Source organism: Erpetoichthys calabaricus, chromosome 1 (assembly GCF_900747795.2).
Source record: "Erpetoichthys calabaricus chromosome 1, fErpCal1.3, whole genome shotgun sequence".
NCBI classification, from domain to species: domain Eukaryota; kingdom Metazoa; phylum Chordata; class Cladistia; order Polypteriformes; family Polypteridae; genus Erpetoichthys; species Erpetoichthys calabaricus.
This window is the reverse complement of record NC_041394.2, coordinates 158138388-158161004: the sequence shown is the minus strand read 5'-3', so window position 1 is coordinate 158161004 and position 22617 is coordinate 158138388. Positions and strand designations below refer to the sequence as shown.

At 39.6% G+C, this 22617-nt stretch overlaps 1 protein-coding gene across 1 annotated transcript in view; it reads right to left on the bottom strand.

Annotated features, from left to right (window-relative positions):
* The window catches only part of tbc1d30 (TBC1 domain family, member 30), a 125848-nt gene extending 111928 nt beyond the window's left edge, over positions 1-13920 (bottom strand). Inside the window, 1 exon segment of the mRNA XM_051920768.1 lies at positions 13060-13920. Coding sequence (XP_051776728.1) covers positions 13060-13564 — 505 coding nt within the window. The 5' untranslated portion in view covers positions 13565-13920.
* Positions 13921-22617: the final 8697 nt, after the last annotated feature.

The following is a 22617-nucleotide window of genomic DNA, read 5'->3' as shown; positions in this document are numbered from 1 at the left end:
CATAAAGCCCGCAGCATTGGCGCACATGACCAGAGTGATGCGATCTTTGTGTGCCTTAAACCCCGGGGCTTTTGCCTCTTCCTTCGTGATAAAAGTACGAGACGGCATCCGCTTCCAAAATAGTGCCGTCTCATCCATATTAAACACGGTTTCAGGCTGATATCCGCCTTCCTCAATAATCGTCTTGAACGTGTCGGCGACAAACTTCTCGGCTGCGGCTTTGTCTGCGGAGGCAGCCTCTCCTTGCAGGTTAACACTGGCCTAGTTGAACCTTTTCTTAAATTTTTCAAACCAGCCCTTGCTGGCAGTAAATTCATGGCTCTCGCTGGGGGATTCAGCAGAAGTTCCAGGTCGAGGGTCGTCATCGTCTGGAGCATCTCCAGCATCCGCAAACCTATCAAAGTTGCTTGGCCTTTTGTCGGATGATATTGGTGTCCAAGGGGATGTTTTTCTTCCAGCAGTCTTCGATCCAAATCCCCAACGCAGATTCCATCCGGACTACCGCCTTACTACGTCCACTTACACTTCGTTTCGCCTCCTGGTTAAAGGACACTGCAGCCGTAGATCGTATGTTCTTTTCCTCCTTCTTAATATAACGAACCGTGGACTCGTTGATACCGTAGTGGCGTCCTACAGCGGCGTAGCTTTTCCCTTCCTTCAACATGTCCAACAATTTCACCTTTTCAGCAATTGTTAGCATCTTCCGTTGGCGCTTCGGCACGGCCCCAGTAGCAGGAGAAGATCGCTTTGTAGACATAACGAAGCGCTTGACTACAGTACACACAAAGCAAAACGTTGATGCTGAATGAGTGAGATGAAATGAGATGCCGGCTTTAAGTGAAATCGAATTCTGCGCTCCCTGTCGCTGAGCCAGTCAGCTTAACCGCGTCCTTCTTAGCCATCCGCCAATAGCGTCCCTTGTTTGAAGTCAAATGCGTCCCTTGTTTGAATTCAAATGGGCAAATCATGAGGAAGCGCACGTACTGTAGACCGCAGACATCCGCGAAGCAGTGAAAAATCCGCGAGACACATTCACATATGCTTACATTTAAAATCCGCGATGGAGTGAAGCCGCGAAAGACGAAGCGCGATATAGCGAGGGATCACTGTATTGCCATGAAAAAAGCCATAAAAATTGCGGAGGATAGTGGCGGTTTACACTAACAATTATTAGATAGTAATGCGCAGATTTTTCCTTAGAACCTGAGGCCGCGAACTCTGAACCGCGACTTCGCGGGGGGTCTGCTGTATATGTTCACTTTACTGGGCCAACTGGGACATGGTTTTCAGCTAATCTCTATCCTGTCAGGGGAAAACAATTAATAAATTAGAATAATTTGATATTGTCATTTTAATGGGACATTTTCTGATCTTTCAAAAAGCACTACACTGTATAAACCCAAATTCCAGTACAAGCAACCTAACATTAGGAGAAGATGAATAAATAATGTACAGTTAGGTCCATAAATATTTGGACACAGACAACTTTTTTCTAATTTTGGTTCTGTACATTACCACAATGAATTTTAAATGAAACAACTCAGATGCAGTTGAAGTGCAGCCTTTCAGCTTTAATTCAGTGGGGTGAACAAAACGATTGCATAAAAATGTGAGGCAACTAAAGCATTTTTTTCACACAATCCCATCATTTCAGGGGCTCAAAAGTAATTGGACAATTGACTCAAAGGCTAGTTCATGGGCAGGTGTGGGCAAATCCGTCGTTATGTCATTATAAATTAAGCAGATAAAAGGCCTGGAGTTGATTTGTGGTGTGGTGCTTGCATGTGGAAGATTTTGCTGTGAACAGACAACATGCGGTCAAAGGAGCTCTCCATGCAGGTGAAAGAAGCCATCCTTAAGCTGTGAAAACAGAAAAAACCCATCCAAGAAATTGCTACAGTATTACGAGTGGCAAAATCTAGTTTGGTACATCCTGAGAAAGAAAGCAAGCACTGGTGAACTCAGCAATGCAAAAAGGCCTGGACGTCCATGGAAGACAACAGTGGTGGATGATCGCAGAATCATTTCCATGGTGAAGAGAAACCCCTTCACAACAGCCAACCAAGTGAACAACACTCTCCAGGGAGTAGGTGTATCGATATCCAAGTCTACCATAAAGAGAAGACTGCATGAAAGTAAATACAGAGGGTGCACTGCAAGGTGCAAGCCACTCATAAGCCTCAAGAATAGAAAGGCTAGATTGGACTTTGCTAAATAACATCTAAAAAAGCCAGCACAGTTATGGAAAAACATTCTTTGGACAGATGAAACCAAGATCAACCTCTACCAGAATGATGGCAAGAAAAAAGTATGGAGAAGGCGTGGAACAGCTCATTATCCAAAGCATACCACATCATCTGTAAAACACGGTGGAGGTCGTGTGATGGCTTGGGCGTTCATGGCTGCCAGTGGCACTTGGACACTAGTGTTTATTGATGATGTGACACAGGACAGAAGCAGCCGAATGAATTCTGAGGTGTTCAGAGACGTACCGTCTGTTCAAATCCAGCTAAATGCAGTCAAATTGATTGTCCATCTGTATCATGAAACGCCGCCCAATGACCCAAAACATACAGCCAAAGCAACCCAGGAGTTTATTAAAGCAAAGAAGTGGAAAATTCTTGAATGGCCAAGTCAGTCACCTGATCTTAACCCAATTGAGCATGCATTTCACTTGTTGAAGACTAAACTTTAGACAGAAAGGCCCACAAACAAACAGCAACTGAAAGCCTGGCAGAGCATTAAAAAGGAGGAAACCCAGCATCTGGTGATGTTCATGAGTTCAAGACTTCAGGCTGTCATTGCCAGCAAAGGGTTTTCAACCAAGTATTAGAAATGAACATTTTATTTCCAGTTATTTCATTTGTCCAATTACTTTTGAGCCCCTGAAATGAAGGGATTGTGTTAAAAAAAATGCTTTAGTTGCCTCACATTTTTATGCAATCGTTTTGTTCACCCCACTGAATTAAAGCTGAAAGTCTGCACTTCAACTGCATCTGAGAAGTTTCATTTAAAATGCATTGTGGTAATGTACAGAACCAAAATTAGAAAAAAGTTGTCTCTGTCCAAATATTTATGGACCTAACTGTAGTCATTTGGGTAATTTGCAAGTTGAACTGAGAGCAGGCAAAAAAACAACCAAGTTTTTCATACTGACAGCTTGGAACATTTACAGGAGAATGGTACTGCTGCTACCTGGCTAATCATTATGTATTATAAATAATACACATTTACTGTATTCACTTGTGAAATATGATAAATATCCAATAAAAGTATATATACATACAGTGGATTCAGAAAGTCTTCAGACCTCTTTACTTTCTGCATATTATATAGTGTTATAGATTTAATTTTAAGTGGATAAATTTGCCATTTTGCCCAAGAATCTACAATCAACAACCTATAATGACAAAGTGAAAACATGTTTTCAGAAAGGTTTCCATATTTAATAAAAATCAAAAACTGAAATCTCTCATTTGTAAGTACTCAGAACCTTAACTTGGTACTCTGTAGAAGCCCCTTAGAAAGCAATTACAGCTTTGAGTCTTCTTGGTCAGGTCTTTACAAGCTTTGCACATGCAGATTTGGGAAGTTTATCAAATTCTTCTTGGCAGTTCCTCTCAAGCTCAGTTCAATTGGATGGAAATTGTGGAGAGACCTGAAGACGGCAATTTACACACTGAGAATTCTACGGAGTTTAAGTCTAGGTTTTGGTTGGCCACTCAGGGAAAGGCAAGCAATCATCCCAAAGCCATTTCAGGGTTTTCTTGGCTGTATACTTTGGTCACTGTAATGATGAAGGTGAACCCTACTCCACAGTATAAGGTTATGTGCACTCTGAAGGAAGTTTTCTTCAAAGAATTATCTGTATTTGACTGCACTTTTACTTCCCTTAATTCTGTCTCTGCTGCTAAGAAGCACCCGCATAGTATGATCCTGACACCCCCATGCTTCACTGTAGGCAGGTGATTAGCAGTGCCTGGTGTTCGGCAGACATAATATCTGGAGTTCCACTCAAAGGTTTCAATGTTTGTCTCACCAGACCAGAGAACCTTTTTCCTCATGCTCTCAGAATTCATTAAATGCCATTTAGCAAACCTTTATCTCTCTCTATCTATCTATTATTGAAGAGAGAGAGAGATAGAGATAGAGATACTTTATTAATCCCAAAGGGAAATTCACATTCTCCAGCAGCAGCATACTGATACAATAAACAATATTAAAATTAAAGATTGATGATAATGCAGGTAAAAAACAGATGGTGTATTGCTGAAAATGTCAGGCTTGTGACAGGTTCTCTCTCAGCATAGGACTACTGGGTTCTTGGTCTCCTCCCTGCCCAAGGCCTTTCTTGTCCAGCTACTCAGTTTTTTTGGACAGTCAAAAGTCCTATGGTTCCAAACTTCTTCCATATTACTGAGGCCACTATGGTCTTGGGAACAATTAAAGCTTTTAAAATGGTTTTATACCCTTGCAATGATCTGTGTCTCACCATAGTTTTATCAAATAGGCCCACAGAGAGTTCTTTGGGCTTTATACTTTGGTTTTTGTCCTAAGATGCAGTGTGAATTGTGGGACCTTACATAAACAGATATGTGCCTTTCTAAATAATGTTCAGTCAATTCAAATTGCCATAGGTGGACCCCAATCTAGTTTTAGACACATCTTAAGAAGAATCTAAGCAAACAGGATGTATGACTATAATTTAGAGTGCAGAAGTAAAGGCTCTAAATACAGTACTTATATAAATTAAGAGATTTCAGCTTTTTAATTTTAATATAATTTTAATATATTTTCATACCTTTCTGAAAACACTTTGTTATTATGGGTTTCAGAGTGTTGATTGATGGCCAAAAATGGAATATTTATGTATTTTAAAATTAAATCTACATTACAATAAGTGTGCAGAAAGTGAAGCTGTCTGAAAACTTAATAAATCCACTGTATATCATTCATTTGCTTGAATATATTCTTGCCAGTTCACTGTTTACTAATTTAAAACCTAAATGCATGCTTTCTTCAAACTCAAGCCATTGCACAATTTGTTGCCAAAGCATAATTCCCAAATGGATGAAGGTGAGCTCCATATGGTCATCACATTATGAAAAAGCTTATTTGCTTTATCAAATATTCACACCCTGTGAGTTCAACATGACAAACAGTATGACTTTCATTGCACTGCTGAGTATTGTATGTCCTTAATGTCCTTACTGTATGCCCTTGCATGTGCTTTATTATGTTTAAGCCATGGATACTAACAGTTTCATAATTATGGGTTACTGTACTTTAGTCCACATGAAAACTAAACCACCATAGAAAACAAATACAAACATACACCAGTTTTAAATATCAATTATGGCAATAAACAGTAGAAACTAATCACAAAATTCAACACAGTGATGCAGTATTTAACTTTACTGTCTCAGAACTCCAGATTCCTGGATTCACGTTTTTGTCTCGGCAGAAAGTGCACCTCTTCCTAGTGTTCACATGTGTTTATTCCCTTTGCAGTCTGTATTTTTCCAATATTCCATATATGTGCAGGTTAGACTAATTGGCAAAATAGGCCAAGTATGAGTGAGTGAACTAGACCAAAGAGTGGCAACATGCCCAATTTCAGATCCAGTCAAGCATAAAATTCTGTTATGATAAGCTCTGGCTTTCCAAAGAATTTTATTATGAAACAGCAAGTTTGGTGTATAGACATACACAATTGCATAACTTTGACCAAAATTTTTAAATACAGTTTAATATTATTTAAAAACAGTTTATATTTATAGAATAACTGATAAGAGTACACAGCTCAAAAATCCCCTCCCCCTCAGAAATATCTGTATATTTCAAACTTGAGGCAGCTCCTTCACTTGTTTGATTTCTGCCATACTGCAAGGATATTCATGCCTATTGCTGATACCATGGAGGATGGCAACTTTACATTCTACCCTTCAAGAAAATGACTGCAATTGGCTAACTACAAAGTACAATTATTTTTTAAAAAACAAATAAAAATGACCTACTGACAATGTTTAGGAAGAAGCATATATGTGTTATAGTTATGTGCAAGACAGTTTGATCACAGTTTAATGCTACACACAGCAAAATGAAAATCATTTTCCCTTTGTGAGAGTAGATTTTCTGATATGTGAGGGTGGAAATACATTTACAAAAATATTGACAATATTTGATAAAAACAAGGAGATGCAAATAGATTAGATGACCTGGTGTCAATTTGAACAGTGAAGGCTGTTTTGTAGTAACTGGCAGCCAGAAGTACTCCAGCAAAAATGCTTTGGTTCTTCAATGAATCTGGAGGCACAGAGGAAACTTGGCTGCTGCCTTCAAAGGCAATACATGATTGTCAGCTACTGTAATATTCTTTTTTTCCCTCTATTCCTCTCTTTCACATGGGTGGGGTTGATTTTAGTTTTCTTAAGTTTGACTTGATTGTATGGAAAGTTACATGCTTTTAATAAATTCAATAAAAAAAATTTTAAGAAAAGACACAAAGGTTTCCATGTTATAGATTTTTCTGTTAAGGAATCTCTTCGTCAAGTGTAGTTATACCACACTGAGTCCTCAACACCAGCCTCTCATCTATAAAGTTTTACATTTTTTGTGATAAAACTGAATAATGAAAGACTGTTAATAAGAGTCACTTTTTTAAAGATGTCTCCCAAGCTAATATTAGTTTAAATTAGTATTGGATAATATATATAAAACGACATTTACACTATAACTTGACCAATGTCTACCCCATGCAATCTTTCTTTCCATATTTTAAATGCTGCCCATTTACTAGAGTTGCAAAACAAAATTCTTAGTAGGTAAAAAACCAAAAAAAAAAAAAAAAAATTAGATCTTTGTTAACAACGTCAAATATTGGCCAGTCTGTCTTGAGTCAGTCTATTGTGAAGCGCATAGAATTCAAAAATGTACTTAACTGATGCTCTTGAAGTGTGTTACAACATATGACATTGTTTGCAATTTATGCCCTTTCCACGAACGCAGGAACAAATCCTGGACAAGATATTAGTCTTACAGAGTGCATACATATGTACATACATTCTTACACACACACACACACACAAAATGAAATTGTATGACTGACTATCCAGAGAAAAACTGACAGCAGCAGAAAGGGATCATTCAAAATTCAAATAAACAGTAACCAGGCAGAAAATGTAATCCAGTGTGTGTGTTTCAGTACTGCCCAGTTTCCATTTAATTGAGTAGTCAAGTAAAATGACAATCATTACATCTTGCCTGAACAAAGGGCCCGAGTTGCCTCAAAACCTTGCATATTGGAATCTTTTTTTAGTTAGCCAATAAAAGTGTCATTTTACTTGACTTCTCACTACATTCATAATGGCTAACACGGTACAACACCCTAGTACTACTTGAGTTTATACTGTAATTTTAAATGCATGCATCTTTAGAAAGTAGTTTACATAACCAATTATCAACCTGTAGTACAAGTAGAGACACAAGAAACTGACACTAAGAACAAAAAACAATATCTTCTAAAAACTCTCAGAATAATGGAACAAGAAGGCTTTTACACAGTGGGGTAAAGGGCTTTTACCACTTTGGGGTAAAGGTTGATTTTGAGACTTCCTTTAAATGTTGTACCCAACTAAACCTCACGAACTAAGTGAGACCTTTTCATTTGCTAGCGATCTTTGTAAGAAAATGAAGCAGTTTAACCAGAACTAAAATGCAAGACTCGTTTGCAGCATTCATTATCCTCTTAGTTCTTGTTTAATGTACTTGCTTACCCTAACTATAGCTCAAACGTGTACCAGTTCAGGATCAGAAGCCAGGAAAATGATTAAATTTGCAAAACAAAATGATTAAAATATCTATTTTTAACTGTAAAATGTGTTTTAAATGGAATGAGGAGGACATAAGAAAACAAAATAACTGGCTAGACACGGGTCTTTTCCTACATAATCAAAAACCAGTTGCCTCTGGCTTGCTGTTATGTGAACAATGATTCAGATACTTTTTTTTTTTTGCTTTAACACTTTAAGAGGCATTTCTTTAAACAAAACCATCATTAAGAATCATTAGTGTGGAGATTAGCTTGTATTACAGGCAAATTAATAAAAGCAATTATAAACTATGACAGAAAACACCATCTCTCCAGTACAGATCACTTAGAATGCAAGCCAACATGGATTCAGATGAAAGAGACTGCGTTTTACTAACACGGTACAAATTATATTAGGGACCAACAAGAGTTATGATTTTAGGGACTTCGATCATTTTTTTTTCACGCCACAGATTTTTTTCTTATTGGCATTCAGAATTGTTTTCTATATTTTTGAATATGATTAAAAATATTTTATTACTTTTGTTATAAATATGCTTTAGATTAGCCACACCACCATTTTCTGGTCCATTGCCATGACGTGGTGGCTGGGTTTTGGGCTGGGTTGTGTGCTTTGCAAGTCGAATTGTATGACATCACGACCATAAATAAACTGGCACTTTATCCAAGACTGTGGGTACATCCTCAACAGTTTAGTGTGTGATAGTTAATGATAAGTAACAAGCAAATCTGCAGATGTATCACTGACTAAGACTTTATGTATACGTTCTGGTTTTGATGAATGATCAGCTTGATTTATTTGTTTGAACTTAGGGATGCTGATGACTTACATTTAATCTGCTGACTCATTATTCTTTGTTTCTTTCAAAGTGCAATTTATTACAGTACAATATTACTGTACAATATTATTAACTATTGATTTCAAAAAGATTTTGATAAAGTACAAAACAATATGATTGCCTTTAGACTAGAGATAAATGAGACATTATAAAAGATAATGTGGCCAGGATGCACTATGCAGATGGCTACAAAAATGGCTTAGATTCAAAAAGAAGTCAGAAAATGTTTGCACTGCTGAACATTCAGGTGCGTTTGGCGAGTAAGTTAACGGATATGAAAGTTGGAGCATTTCACATTTTTATTTACTTCACCCAAGTGTTAGTTATTACATTTTTATTTATGAAATAGTTTTGTAACAATGAGTTAATTCAAAAGTAATAGCGATAATAGAATGCCATGTGTTAGCAGACTACATTAAATACATGCTATTTAACAGTACTATACCATGGATTAATAAACAGATACCAAACTGATTAATGTTGGCTCAATATCTTTGATACAGAGCAGGCTGTAATTCAAGTGATATAAAAATGGCATTGATTGATGTTTGTTGGTGGTGAAGGTTCTGTGACTAATTGCTATTTGATTTTCTTAAACATGACCAATACTAGCTTAAAATCAGTATTAATATTACACTGTGAAGGGAGAAAGGGAACTGAAATAACTTCCCCATCTAGCTATTAACATTAGTTAAAACACCATAATTTAACACTGTTATTGTATAACATGAATTTCAATGTTACACGAAGGGCATGATGATCAGGGGCTTGCCATGATTGTTCATGTATACCTGGGGCTGAAAGATCAGGGGCTGTGCATCAGAGATTAGGGGCTTAATCTACTGAAGTCTCCCGCTTCCTAAAGCTACAGTCCATTTTCAAACCTGTCCTATGTTTATATCTGTTAGGGCAGCAGCACCTTTTCCATGTTATTAATAGTTCAAACACCATTTATCTGCTTGGGAAATTGTTGGTTCTTTACAATAATTGTATTAGTCTGAAAATATACAAGCTCAGGAAACCACTAACAAGGTAAAACTGAAAAGGTATACTCATTCCTAGGTGAAGTCACACAGAATGCTTCTTTGTTTTAAGATGGACAAGTTTGCAAATTTGCTAATGCTTTTCAACATGAGATTTTGAAATTTTAAAGCTTCATTCAGCATGATCTGTTTGCGATATCTGAACAAAAATTAAACCATCTCAACAAATTTCTTTGAAGAATAAGTGTACCACAACTCAACAAAATTGGTACATGGGGGGTCAAACTTGTGCTTTCACAATGGGTACTTTGCAAATTATATGAGAATGCACCTAAAAGGGTTATTATACAAGGAACCTTTCCTGAATTTGGTGAAATCCAAAGCATAAGCCTGTAAAGCTTATTGTTTTTGTTCTGTTGCTCTTTATAACCAACAAATAAGGTAATAACAATGAAGATGGGGCAGCAAATAGCCTAGAGTTTGCAAAATAAACCTAGTAAAAATTCAGATATATATTGTTACAAGAAAAATGAAGTCCAGTATAATGAAGTGTATTATTTCCCCATTGAACATAAATATATGTAATATAATTAAGCAATGTACAGAGGAAGAGGCAAGTCCAATGCCCACACAGTGATCTTGACTTACCAACAAGAATGCAAACAAAACTCTTGCTATGCATACATAGTCCTTACATCTGTATAAAGTCTGATTTCCTTTTATTTGCAAAATGTTTTTGTTCTCATGGTATGCAATATCCAGCATGCACTTGAAGGGTTCATAGTCTAGTATGTTAAAATAAGAACTGGCACTTACAATACTCGGGTCAAGATCCTGTCATGGAAAGCAGTGATTATTCTCTTCAGATAAGTGGTGAACAGATGCCCTATGTTAAGTTGTTTGGGGTCTTAACTACGTGTAGGGGTAGAACTGATTGACGAATCTTTGCAGCAGTGGCAATTTAACAGATATTTTGCCAAACCATGATGGGCAAGGGCGGCACGGTGGCGCAGTGGGTATCGCTGCTGCCTCGCAGTTGGGAGACCTGGAGACCTGGGTTTGCTTCCCGGGTCCTCCCTGCGTGGAGTTTGCATGTTCTCCCCGTGTCTGCGTGAGTTTCCTCCGGGCGCTCCGGTTTCCTCCCACAGTCCAAAGACATGCAGGTTAGGTGGATTGGCGATTCTAAATTGGCCTTAGTGTGTGCTTGGTGTGTGGGTGTGTTCGTGTGTGTCCTGCGGTGGGTTGGCACCCTGCCCAGGATTGTTTCCTGCCTTGTGCCCTGTGTTGGCTGGGATTGGCTCCAGCAGACCCCCGTGACCCTGTGTTCGGATTCAGCGGGTTGGACAATGGATGGATGGATGGATGATGGGCAACAAAAGCTAAATCTTCAGAAAATGCTTTTGATTTACTGGTCAGTCTACATTCCAATACTATGGTTACAGGCTCTGAATAATGCCCACAAGAATGAAATTGTGAGAACAAAAATGGCTGAAAAAAATTTCTTGTGTAGCACTGCTGGGATTATAGTCCATGGTAAGGAGAGGAGTGTGGCAGTATGTGAGGGCCTAAGAGTAAAACTACTGCTTCTCCAAGAGAAGCTAGTCGATGTGGTTTGAGCAAATAGATAGGATGAATTCCAGCTACCTGTTTTGGGAGATGAATAGCCCACTTTGGGATGACTCAGAACAAACTGGAGAGATTACATCTGACAAAAGCTCCTGGACGAATGTGGGAAAAAGGACTAGAATAAATCCTGCAAATTACCAAAGTTGATACAAATCAGCACAAGAATTAAAATGAGTGAATAATTATGCAGTTGAGAGTCCAATTCCAAAAAGAACTCAATATACGAAAGTGGACTTGACATGATAGACATTGAAAAGCCATATGATTAATACTGTGTGCAGTATTGGCTTCATTATTGCAAAAAAAACATAGAACAATGTTTCAAGAAATACTACAGGTGAACTGCTATACTTATAACATGATGAAAGGTGAGGAACTATTAGAAAACACTGAAATAAAGGGATATTAAATGGTGACTGGCTATTATGAAAGAGGGCCCTGTATTTACATGAAAATATATTTTTTTTCAGCAAGGACAGATAGAAGCTGGCTATGGGTAAATTTTGCATTAAGAATTATGAATATTCATTGACTAAAAAAACTTGTTACAAATTGGACAGAACAAGTTATTAAGTGCTGTGCACTCTAAAAAATAATGGTTCTTTAATGACATTTTATGGTTCTTTACTGGATTATGTGGTTCCTCATAGAGCCATTGCTTGACAAGGCAACATTTCACTCTGAGACTGGTTCTTTTCATGTGAAGTTCGTTCTTTTGCTTTGAAAAACTTAAGGAAAAAACTGAAATGTTTAATGTACGGTAGGCTATCTAGGAGGAAACTAACAGGTTAAGAAAACCTGGACTTATGTTATTGTAAGCAGCATTTAAATCAGGACCCAAAATCTGTTACAAACTATGCGTGGTTATTCTGTATGGAGCATGTTACAAATCTAAATAAATAAAGATTCTTTCTGGAACCTTCATGTGGATGGGTCTTGGAACCAAAAATCCATCACTCTGTAGAACCAGTCTGCCACCTTTATTTTTAAGAGTACTTGTGAAAGCATCACCTTGGAAACTCTTAGATGCCTGCTTTACATTTTGGAAGTATTAAGTGTATAGAAATAACCAGCTATGCAGAACTGAATGGTCTGTAACTACTCCTCAAAAAGTGTATGTTCTTATGTGTCAGTCTGTGTTTATATTTACTTTTTTAAAGTTTTACAGATAGTTTTTAAACCATAAGTATGTAAATACATTATTTAATATTAGTTGGACTTGCACTCGATGCATCCTGGATTGGTTCTCTTTCTACTTGTGATTCCAAGTCAAACAAATAAGGGAAGCCTACCCTACCAGATTTAGGATAAAGAAAAGAACTATTGCTGCATGAGGTACCAGACCATTGTGGGAATTGTTTATTGGAACAAATTTGTGTTAGAAAATAAATTTAATCAGGATACTTGGGTAAAAATTAATAAGCGCTAACAACCTGAGACTACTCCCACAGAGTATTTAATATACAGAACCTGATAAACCAAACATACAAATTTGCAGAATGCCAATAAATGTTGTTTCATCTCTGCAATCAGCTGTTGGTGTGTGTGTGCAGATTGTCAATAAGTGACAAGTCGTGTAGATTGACAGTACAGCACAACGATTCATGGCCAGAACTTCAATTATTACTATATACAGTACTTATGTATTGAGTTAAAGATACTATTAAATAGCAGAAACCACTTCGACCGCCACTTCATTTGAGTTTATATAGTGCATCGTCACCCCTGAAATGCCCATTTTCCTTATAATTATTCTAAAAATAGGTAGATGGTAACATACCTTTCTGAAGTAAATAACGTTTCTGATGTTTCTTGGTCAGCCTTTCCTGTAACTCCTGCACAAACGTGGACTCTGTGTTGCTCCTGCCCAGAAAGGCGTCCGAACTAGAAGCTTCAGTCGAACTGTCCACACTATCCACGCTTTTTGCGCTGCTGAGTGTATACGTGTCATACAGCTCAATGAGGAGATAGTCGACGATGGATGCCCTAGCCAGGTTCGTGTTTTTAACATTTTCAAGGCTTTCGGAGTTGTAGCGATCACACTCCGGAGGTACAAAAGATGAGTTTGACGGATACGTTGTCCCGGACTGGGATTCGCTGGCTTTAGAGCTGACAGACCCCGACGGTGGCGCTGCTGGGATCCATTGAGGAAAGACAGATAGCACTTCGCCGCGAGATCCAGCAGAATTAACGAAAACGTCGTTTTCTCCATCGGAATAATGGGCATCGTCAGCAATGTCAATTTCCAGAAGTTCATTATGACTGTATGGCTGCAGTGTCGCCATTTTTTTCCTGTTCACATTGCTACAGGTAGCAGACGCAGCAGGTGCGACGAGAGAAAAAGTTGGCAAGTCGTCCGGGAAAGTCTGCTCCGTTTGTTTCACATGGCTGTAGTTCCGGGTGGATTTCACTCCTTTGCGCGAGTGGACTTGTGTCTCAGAGGCAACCCCTGTTTCCTTCCTTCCTGCAGGCCAGGCTACTGCGAGTACGCCCCATTTACCAGCGAACTGCTCTCCGCCTGCTGGCTCGTACTTTCTCTGGCTCGACTAGTTTGGTAAACCCGAGCCTCACCTGAGCAGGTAAATCGTGACGCACGGCGAGCGCGAGCACACCTCACACTGACTCAGCGGGTAAATACTTTTCTCCTTGCTTTATTCTCTTGAATGGGTTACTTGCGTCAAGGTCTGAATCATTTGGCATTCAATCCTTCTGTAATACCAAAGTTTAAATATCGATATCGAATGTTTAGATTTTTATACCAGACTTTAGAAACGTGACATCAAAAAAGTTAACACTAACCTAAGTTTATCCTGCAGCCAAAACAACCTGAAAAAGCGATCACGGTTATAAGATTGAAAGGTGAGTATAGTTTTAATGTTTCCACTAAAGAAGGTGGTTAGCCTAACTGTTAACTAAACACTGTAAAATAATTTAATCCTGTCAATTTTCTTTTAAAGAGCTTATCCCCACCAAACATGCACACTGTGGCCCCCTGCGGGCAGACTATTGGTAGAGTGGGTTTGGGAAACCTGAATCAAATACCGCACTGGCCCAGTTTGGGGGCTGCTACAAGGGACCTCTTAGCAAAGTTTCACTAGTGGTAGTGGGTCCAAAATGGGTTAGCAGCTGGAAGAACAAGCTCAGTAAGACCCTCGTTGGCCCAGAATGGTTTGGTAACGCTGGTCAATGTCATCACTATCCCATTGTTTCTCACTTTTTAATGTTGCCACAGAGATATGTAATGCTTTGAATGAGTATTTTCAGTAGGTTTTACTTTTTGATTGTACAGTTAAAAATAATAATATTAAACTACTTCAAAAAGTATTATATTTATATTGGCTAAAATTGCACTTTTTTATATAATTGTTAAGAAAAAACTGGACTAGTACCAATAAATGCAAAGGCATTTAGTGTTTTGTAAGAATAAATAGTTTAAGAGTAAATAAAAAATAATAAGGTATTTAAGGCCACATTAGTATTACATTTTTTTATTCTTTTGCTTAATATTTAATAAATTGTAAATTTTCATAATTACACATAATATAATTAAAGAAACAACAACTAAACACTTAAAAAAGCTTCAAGGAAAGGTTCAGTAAAGGATGACACAGTTGTAGCACATCCTGGGTACTTTCCTGTGTGGTGTTTGCATATTTTCCCTGTATCCATGTTGGTTAAATCATGGTGATCTGGTTTCCTCCCATATGTTACGAGGGCTGGTGGTGCTACTTTGGCTCTATGCTGTGTATGTGAGAGTGTTCACCCCATGATGGACTGGTGCCCTTTCAAGGGATTATTCCTGCCTGCACCTATTGCTGGCTGGGAAAGGCTCCAGGTGCCTGGCAACCCAACTCTGAATAAGTTGGTATAGAAAATGGCTGGATGGACTAGTAGAGTATTGACTTTTTCAGGTTAATGACCAAATTTGGACTCCATGTCTGTTTACTATCACTGGGCCAGTGTTTTGTGGCCAGTGTTGCCCCAATGTGCAAATACCAATTGGGCCATTGTTGGCTGCACACGAAGGGCCAATATGTTTACCCACACTGGGCCTACACTGGTCCAATGTCAGTTTGTTTGATGGGTCTCTTTTTTATTGATTCATTCTCAATACTGACTCATATGTCCATCCATTTTCCAAATCTACTTATTAATTTTCAAATATATTTTTCCTTATTTTTTTATCTTAATGTTTTTAGGTTGTTAATATTGTATTAAAGCTCATAGCAAATATATTTAAAGTAAACAATTGCTGGTTGATGGCAGGGATTGTATGAAAAAATCTAGTTATTTAGAGGTGTGACCAAACGATAAAGCCATTGGACTGTAACACTGATTATTTACACATTGGGTGACATTTAGGATACAGTATATCGCTTAATCTGTCAATGTTCTAGTTTTATACATTGTACTCTAAATCAGTGACTCTGAAAGTCACTTTGAATGAAAGCACTAGATTAAAAAATAAGTGAATTTAATCTTAACACACCCTACAAGTGTGTCTGTCTGTTGTTTTTTTCATCCATTTGTCCACCTTCTGTTCTGGCTTGATCTAGTTTTAGAGCTTGTTCAGCTAATATTTGGCTCAAGACAAAAAAAAAAAAGCAGCACTTGAACAAGTACCAGTTGGTACGCATTAAATCACTCTCAATGGATCAATTTTGAGTTTCAGTTTAACCCTAACCTACTTTTCATTGGCATGTAGAAGGACAACCTTAGTGTTGTTTTCTTAGGCGTCTAAAATAGCAATAGAGCTTGTGCACTGCAGCACTGAAATATGACAGATGTATGAAAACTTGTTAGGTGTGCTTTTATAGAAGGAGCTCCAGGAGGAACAATCCCTGTTTAGGTCACCTTTAAAAAGGTTTTAATTGGAAATGTAGGTAAGAAGACAAAGACCACATTTACTTAGTTTTCTATGCATTATATAACACCTTGAGACAGACTGTTTGCTGCTGGCCATAGAACCAGGAGACCTGTAAGATGCCCTCTGCTCTCATTTCCTACACAACCTGACCCTATGCAGTAGCAGGACAATGCCAGGCCACACACAGCTGCTGAGGTCATAACCATCCTGATGAGCACTGGGTTGCAGCTGCTGCCTTGAGCTGCCTCATTATGAAACCAGAATCACTGCTTCAGTTGTTTTCCTTTTGTTTTTCTGCTTTGTAGGTAAGATAAAAAGATTAGTTACAAGCACAGTGCAAAAATAATAAAAAGCCTGCAGAATGTGATGTATAGCATGTCCTCCTTGCCAGTATGGGTAATAAATCAGTGGGAAAAAAGAAAACCTCATATTTTTTATTTTCTTTAATAAAAACTGCCAGTAACCAGGGAGATCAAGCTGAGGTTAGTTTTTGTTTAATTTCTAAGACTTTTTTTCCTGAAATTTCATGACTAGCTTGGTTCCTGTATATTAATTAGGAAACTGCCAGATGGGAACATGCTTAACAACTCCCATGATAATTTTATGGTCACTGATTAGTTTCAGCTTATGTTGAAGTGTTATTGTTATTCTGTTCTGTTTTTCCGGGCATTGCTATTAAATACTATTTAATTGTTTGAATTAATATTGTTTTGAACAATATTTGTCTTTGTGCAAAATGGACTCACAAGTACACAGAACTTAACCAAGTATAAGGAATTCTTGACAGGGTATATTGAGAAAGTAATAGTAAATATCAAAATATCTGAAAGAAACAGGTGTCATGTATAGTGTAAAACAGTTCTGACAAAAAGTAAAACCAAGCATGAGTTACAAAGCAGAAAAAGAAAATTAGGACCAATGTCAGTAAATATTCATGTAATTATTGAAGTGGTGAAAGGTTAAAAAATAAATTTGATGGTATGAGTTGTTTTTTAACTAGCTTTACAACATTCTGTATATGCTTTATTGTTGGTTAATTGCACAAATACAGTACATATTTAGCTTGCATGTATATACAGGGCTATTCAAAATGAAAGAGAAGATTTCAAAAATGTATTTCAAACAAACAGTATAAGACAGAAACACATTCCGCAAATCAGTGGATAGAGGAAAGTTCAAAGTTTGGTCCTATGGCTCTTGAGGTTGCATGCATTCAACATGAGCACCATGTGTAGCGCGACAAACATCAAAACGGTAGACCATTTCTTGCCACACATGAGTCAACTGGTCCCTAGTTACTGAATTCACAGCTTTCTCAATTTGATGTCACAAATGTTGAAGATTAGCAGGCATAGGTGGAACAAACACTTTCTTTAATGTACCCCCGGTCACAAGAACGACAAAGAGTCATTGGAAAGGTTTGTGGCAGCCACCCATATAATATTTCCCGGCTGCAAAAATGATTAAATAGAACAGACATGTTCACACGACTGAGACCAAAACAGAACTGACTGCTGCCTTAAGATGGCGGCTTTTAAATGCAAGTAGAGGAAGTGATGTCATCAGGCCCGGAACCGGACGTAACGTCGATGGTTGCCCCAGAACCAAGCGGGACTTCCCGAGAATGGTCTGCAAGGAATTGAGAGAGAGAAAATCAGTGCACTAGGGGTCCCACTATATCGGCCCCTATTCTCTCAAGCGGGACATCAATTAAGGGAAGGGGAACGGGAGGAGCACAGTCCTTCCTAGGAATTGGCTGCAATTGACACTCTGGGCAAGAGATACAAAAATAGCAAACCTCCTCGTTAATTCCCGGTCAATAAAATCGGAGCTTGATCCGCTCTTATGTCTTCTCGGTGCCCAGATGGCCTCCTAGGAGGTGGGCATGTGCTAACTCACAAACCTGCCGGCGGAAGGTTTGTGGAATTAGCAACAACTTCCGTACCTCCCCCTCATGCTCACTGACCCGATATAACAAATCATTTTCGATAACAAAGTGGGAGCCCTGTGGCATGGGCTGATGGGTGCGTTGGCCGTTGACTAGCACCACTGCATTCTTAACAAATTTCATGGAGTCATCATTCCATTGCTCCCTTTTAAACGAGGCCGGCGTTTCTCTAAATTGAAAATTTATTTCTGAGAGAGGATCCGGGCTGACCTCAAGGGACGGAGAATCATCCCGGTCTGTTGATGTAACAGACTGCAATGGACTGGGGACCTCCCCATCCGCCTGTTGGCCCCCCATACCTCTCTCTGTCAGCTGAATACACGGCTTGGAAACAACCTGCAACATATTATTCCCGTCTGTTACTAGGCCTAAATTAGGTTTGGGAGTGTTCAGTGCTTCACTGCTTTTAGTTTCAGACCAGTCCCGCCCTAGAATCACAGCGAAAGGTGGATTTGGGAGGACCGCTACAGGGATTTTTTTTTTTATCGATCCTCCCTGGCTGATGAAACATCGGGCGGTTTTATAGTGTTGGACATCTCCATGTACACAAGTTATACTGGTCTTTAATTTCATCCATTGTCATGGCAGTACATACTGGTGATCAGCAATGGAAATGTTGCTGCCGGAATCGAAGAGGGCTTCTACCTTAAATCCGTTAACAACTACCACTTCCGTATGAGGCATTGACAGGGGGTTTGAAAGTGCACACAATCCACCCTCCTGTCTGCACTTGCATTCCGCCTTGTCCCCAAGTGAGTGGCACGCCCGCGGACCCGGGGACTCCAGCACAAACTCCAGTTTATGCCGAGAGGGCAGATTAGTAGGGACGTAATCTCCATAGCGTCCGCTAAAGGACCGTTCTGCTCTTCTAGATTGTAAGGTTGTCTTAGATGTTTCCACGAGTCTGATGAGCTTGTTCATACTAGAAAATTCTCCCCAGACCGGCTGGGTGAAATGGTTGGGAAGATTATTCATAAAGATAAAGCAGACTACTTTTTTCACGATCTGAAAGGTGGAGCACTCTGAGGGTTCTAAGAAGTCCTGGAAGTAACTTTATAAGAACCCCCAGTTTCACAATCAGATGAGCTTGTACCTGACTGCACTTACCTGATGCTTCAGATGCAGAGCTCCTCGCAGTAGACACTGAAAGACAAGACCGTTTTAAAAGCAGCTGTGGAGGAAATACAGAGGTGTCTTTTTAAAGGCATGTTGCCAGAAATTTTGTAACCCAGCCACAGGGGATGCACAAACCAGTGTGTTTCTTCATGCCGGTCCCAAGCCCGGATAAATGGGGAGGGTTACATCAGGAAGAGCATCCGGTGTATAATTTTTCCAAATCAATATGCGGACAACAATATTGCCACGGGTTAACAATGACTGCCACCAGTACTGTTAGCCAACAGGGTGCTGGTGGAAATTGGGCTACAGTTGGCCGGAGAAGAAGAGGGGGAAAATGTGTCCAGAGACAGGAGGAAAGGAGGAAAGTAAAGAGAATGGAACTGAGGGTAGGAACTTTGAATACTGGCAGTATGACTGGTAAGGGGAGAGAATTAGCAGATATGATGAAGAGAAGGAAGGTTGATATATTGTGCATAAAAAAGACTAAATGGAAGGTGAGTAAGGCCAGGTGGATTGGAGGTAGATTCAAATTGTTCTATCATGGTGTGGATGGGAATGGGGTAGGGGTTAATCTGAAGGAACAGTATGCCAAGAGTGTTTTGGAGGTGAAAAGAGTGTCAGACAGAGTAATGATTATTAAGCTGGACATTTGAGGTGTGATGATGAATGTTGTTAGTGCATATGCCCTGCAAGTTGGGTGTGCGATGGAGGAGAAAGAAGATTTTTGGAGTGAGCTGGATGAAGTGATGAACAGTGTTCCCAAGGGACAGAAAGTGGTGATTGGAGCAGATTTCAGTGGACATGTTGGTGAAGGGAACAGAGGAGACGAGGAGGTGATGGGTAGGTATGGTGTCAAGGAGAGGAATGAAGAAGGTCAGAGGATAGTGGATTTTGCCAAAAGGATGGACATGGCTGTGGTGAATATAGGAACATAGGGTTATGTACAAGAGTGGAGGAAGATGCACACAGGTAGATTATATCCTATGCAGAAGAGTTGATCTGAAGGAGATTGAAGACTGCAAAGTGGTGGCAGGGGAAAGTGCAGTTAAGCAGCATAGGATGTTGGTTTGTAGGATGACGTTGGAGATCAAGAAGAGGAAGAGATTGAGGGCAGAGCCAAGGATCAAATGGTGGAATTTGAAAAAGGAAGACTGCAAGGTTGAGTTTAGGGAGAAAGTGAGACAGGCACTGGGTGGTAGTGAAGAGTTACCAGACAGTTGGGAAACTATAGCAGATGTAGTACGGGTGACAGCAAGAAGGGTGCTTGGCATGACATCTGGACAGAGGAAGGAGGAAAAGGAAAACTGTTGGTGGAATGGGGAAGTACAGGAGAGTATACAGAGGAAGAGGATGTCAAAGATGAAGTGGGATAGTCAGAGAGATGCAGAAAGTAGACAAGAGTACAAGGAAATAAGGCGCAAGATGAAGGGAGAGGTGGTGAAGCCTAAAGAAACGGCGAATGATGAGTTGTATGAGAGGTTGGACACTAAGGAGGGAGAAAAGGACCTGTACTGATTGGCTAGACAGGCACCGAGCTGGGAAAGATTTGCAGCAGGTTAGGGTGATAAAGGATAAAGATGGAAACATACTCACAAGCGAGGAGAGTGTGTTGAGCAGATGGAAAGAGTACTTTGAGAGGCTGATGAATGAAGAGAACGAGAGAGAGAAGAAGTTGGACGATGTGGAGATTGTGAATCAGGAAGTGCAACGGATTAGTAAGGAGGAAGTAAGGACAACTATGAAGAGGATGAAGAATGGAAAGGCCAGATGACATACATGTGGAAGCATGGAGGTGTTTAGGAGAGATGGCAGTGGAGTTTTTAACCAGATTGTTAAATGGAATCTTGGCAAGTGAGAGGATGCCTGAGGAGTGGAGAAGACGTGTACTGGTGCCAATATTTAAGAATAAGGGGAATGTGCAGGACTGTAGTAACTACAGGGGGATAAAATTGATGAGCCACAGGATGAAGTTATGGGAAAGAGTAGTGGAAGCTAGGTTAAGAAGTGAGGTGATGATTAGTGAGCAGCAGTATGGGTTCATGCTAAGAAAGAGCACCACAGATGCGATAGTTGCTCTGAGGATGTTGATGGAGAAGTTTAGAGAAGGCCAGAAGGAGTTGCATTACGTCTTTGTGGACCAGGAGAAAGCATACGACAGGGTGCCTTGAAAGAGCTGTGGTATTGTATGAAGAAGTCAGGAGTGGCAGACAAGTACATAAGAGTTGTACAGGATATGTACGAGGGAAATGTGACAGTGGTAAGGTCTGCAGTAGGAGTGACAGATCGGCTCTGAGCCCTTTCTTATTTGCAATGGTGATGGACAGGTTGACAGACGAGATTAGACAGGAGTCCCCGTGGACTATGATGTTTGCTGAGGACATTGTGATCTGTAGCGATAGTAAGGAGCAGGTTGAGTAGACCCTGGAGAGGTGGAGATATGCTCTAGAGAGGAGAGGAATGAAGGTCAGTAGGAACAAGACAGAATTAATGTCTGTAAATGAGAGGAAGGTCAGTGGAATGGTGAGGATGCAAGTAGTAGAGTTGGCAAAGGTGGATGAGTTTAAATACTTGGGATCAACAGTACAGAGTAATGGGGATTGTGGAAGAGAGGTGAAAAAGAGAGTGCAGACAGGGTGGAATGGGTGCAGAAGAGTGTCAGGAGTAATTTGTGACAGATGGGTATCAGCAAGAGTGAAAGGGAAGGTCTACAGGATGGTAGTGAGACCAGCTATGTTATATAGGTTGGAGATGGTGGCACTGACCAGAAAGCAGGAGACAGAGCTGGAAGTAGCAGAGTTAAAAATGCTAAGATTTGCACTGGTGGTGATGAGGATGGACAGGATTAGAAATGAGTACATTAGAAGGTCAGCTCAGGTTGGACGGTTGGGAGACAAAGTCAGAGAGGCGAGATTGCGTTGATTTGGACATATGCAGAGGAGAGATTCTGAGTATATTGGGAGAAGGATGCTAAGGATAGAGCTGCCAGGGAAGAGGAAAAGAGGAAGGCCTAAGAGAAGGTTTATGGATGTGGTGAGAGAGGACATGCAGGTGATGGGTGTAACCGAAAAAGATGAAGAGGACAGAAAGATATGGAAGAAGATGATCCGCTGTGGCAACCCCTAACGGGAGCAGCCGAAAGAAGAAGAAGGAGTTGCCAGCAAAATTTGTGCTAAATCTCAGTTGGATTACAGTTTACACCTGGATTTGCCTATTCATGTATTTGTCTTGTTTATATTGGTGTCAGGATTGATGCACGTGTGTTCCTTCATTCAAGGATTTTACCCTAACAAATGCATTACTACAAAGTAGTAGGACTAATCTAGTCTGCTTTTATAACTGTTCACAACAGATCATTCAGGATTATTTCATTACTGCAGATCTAGAGTTTATTCATGTATTCATTT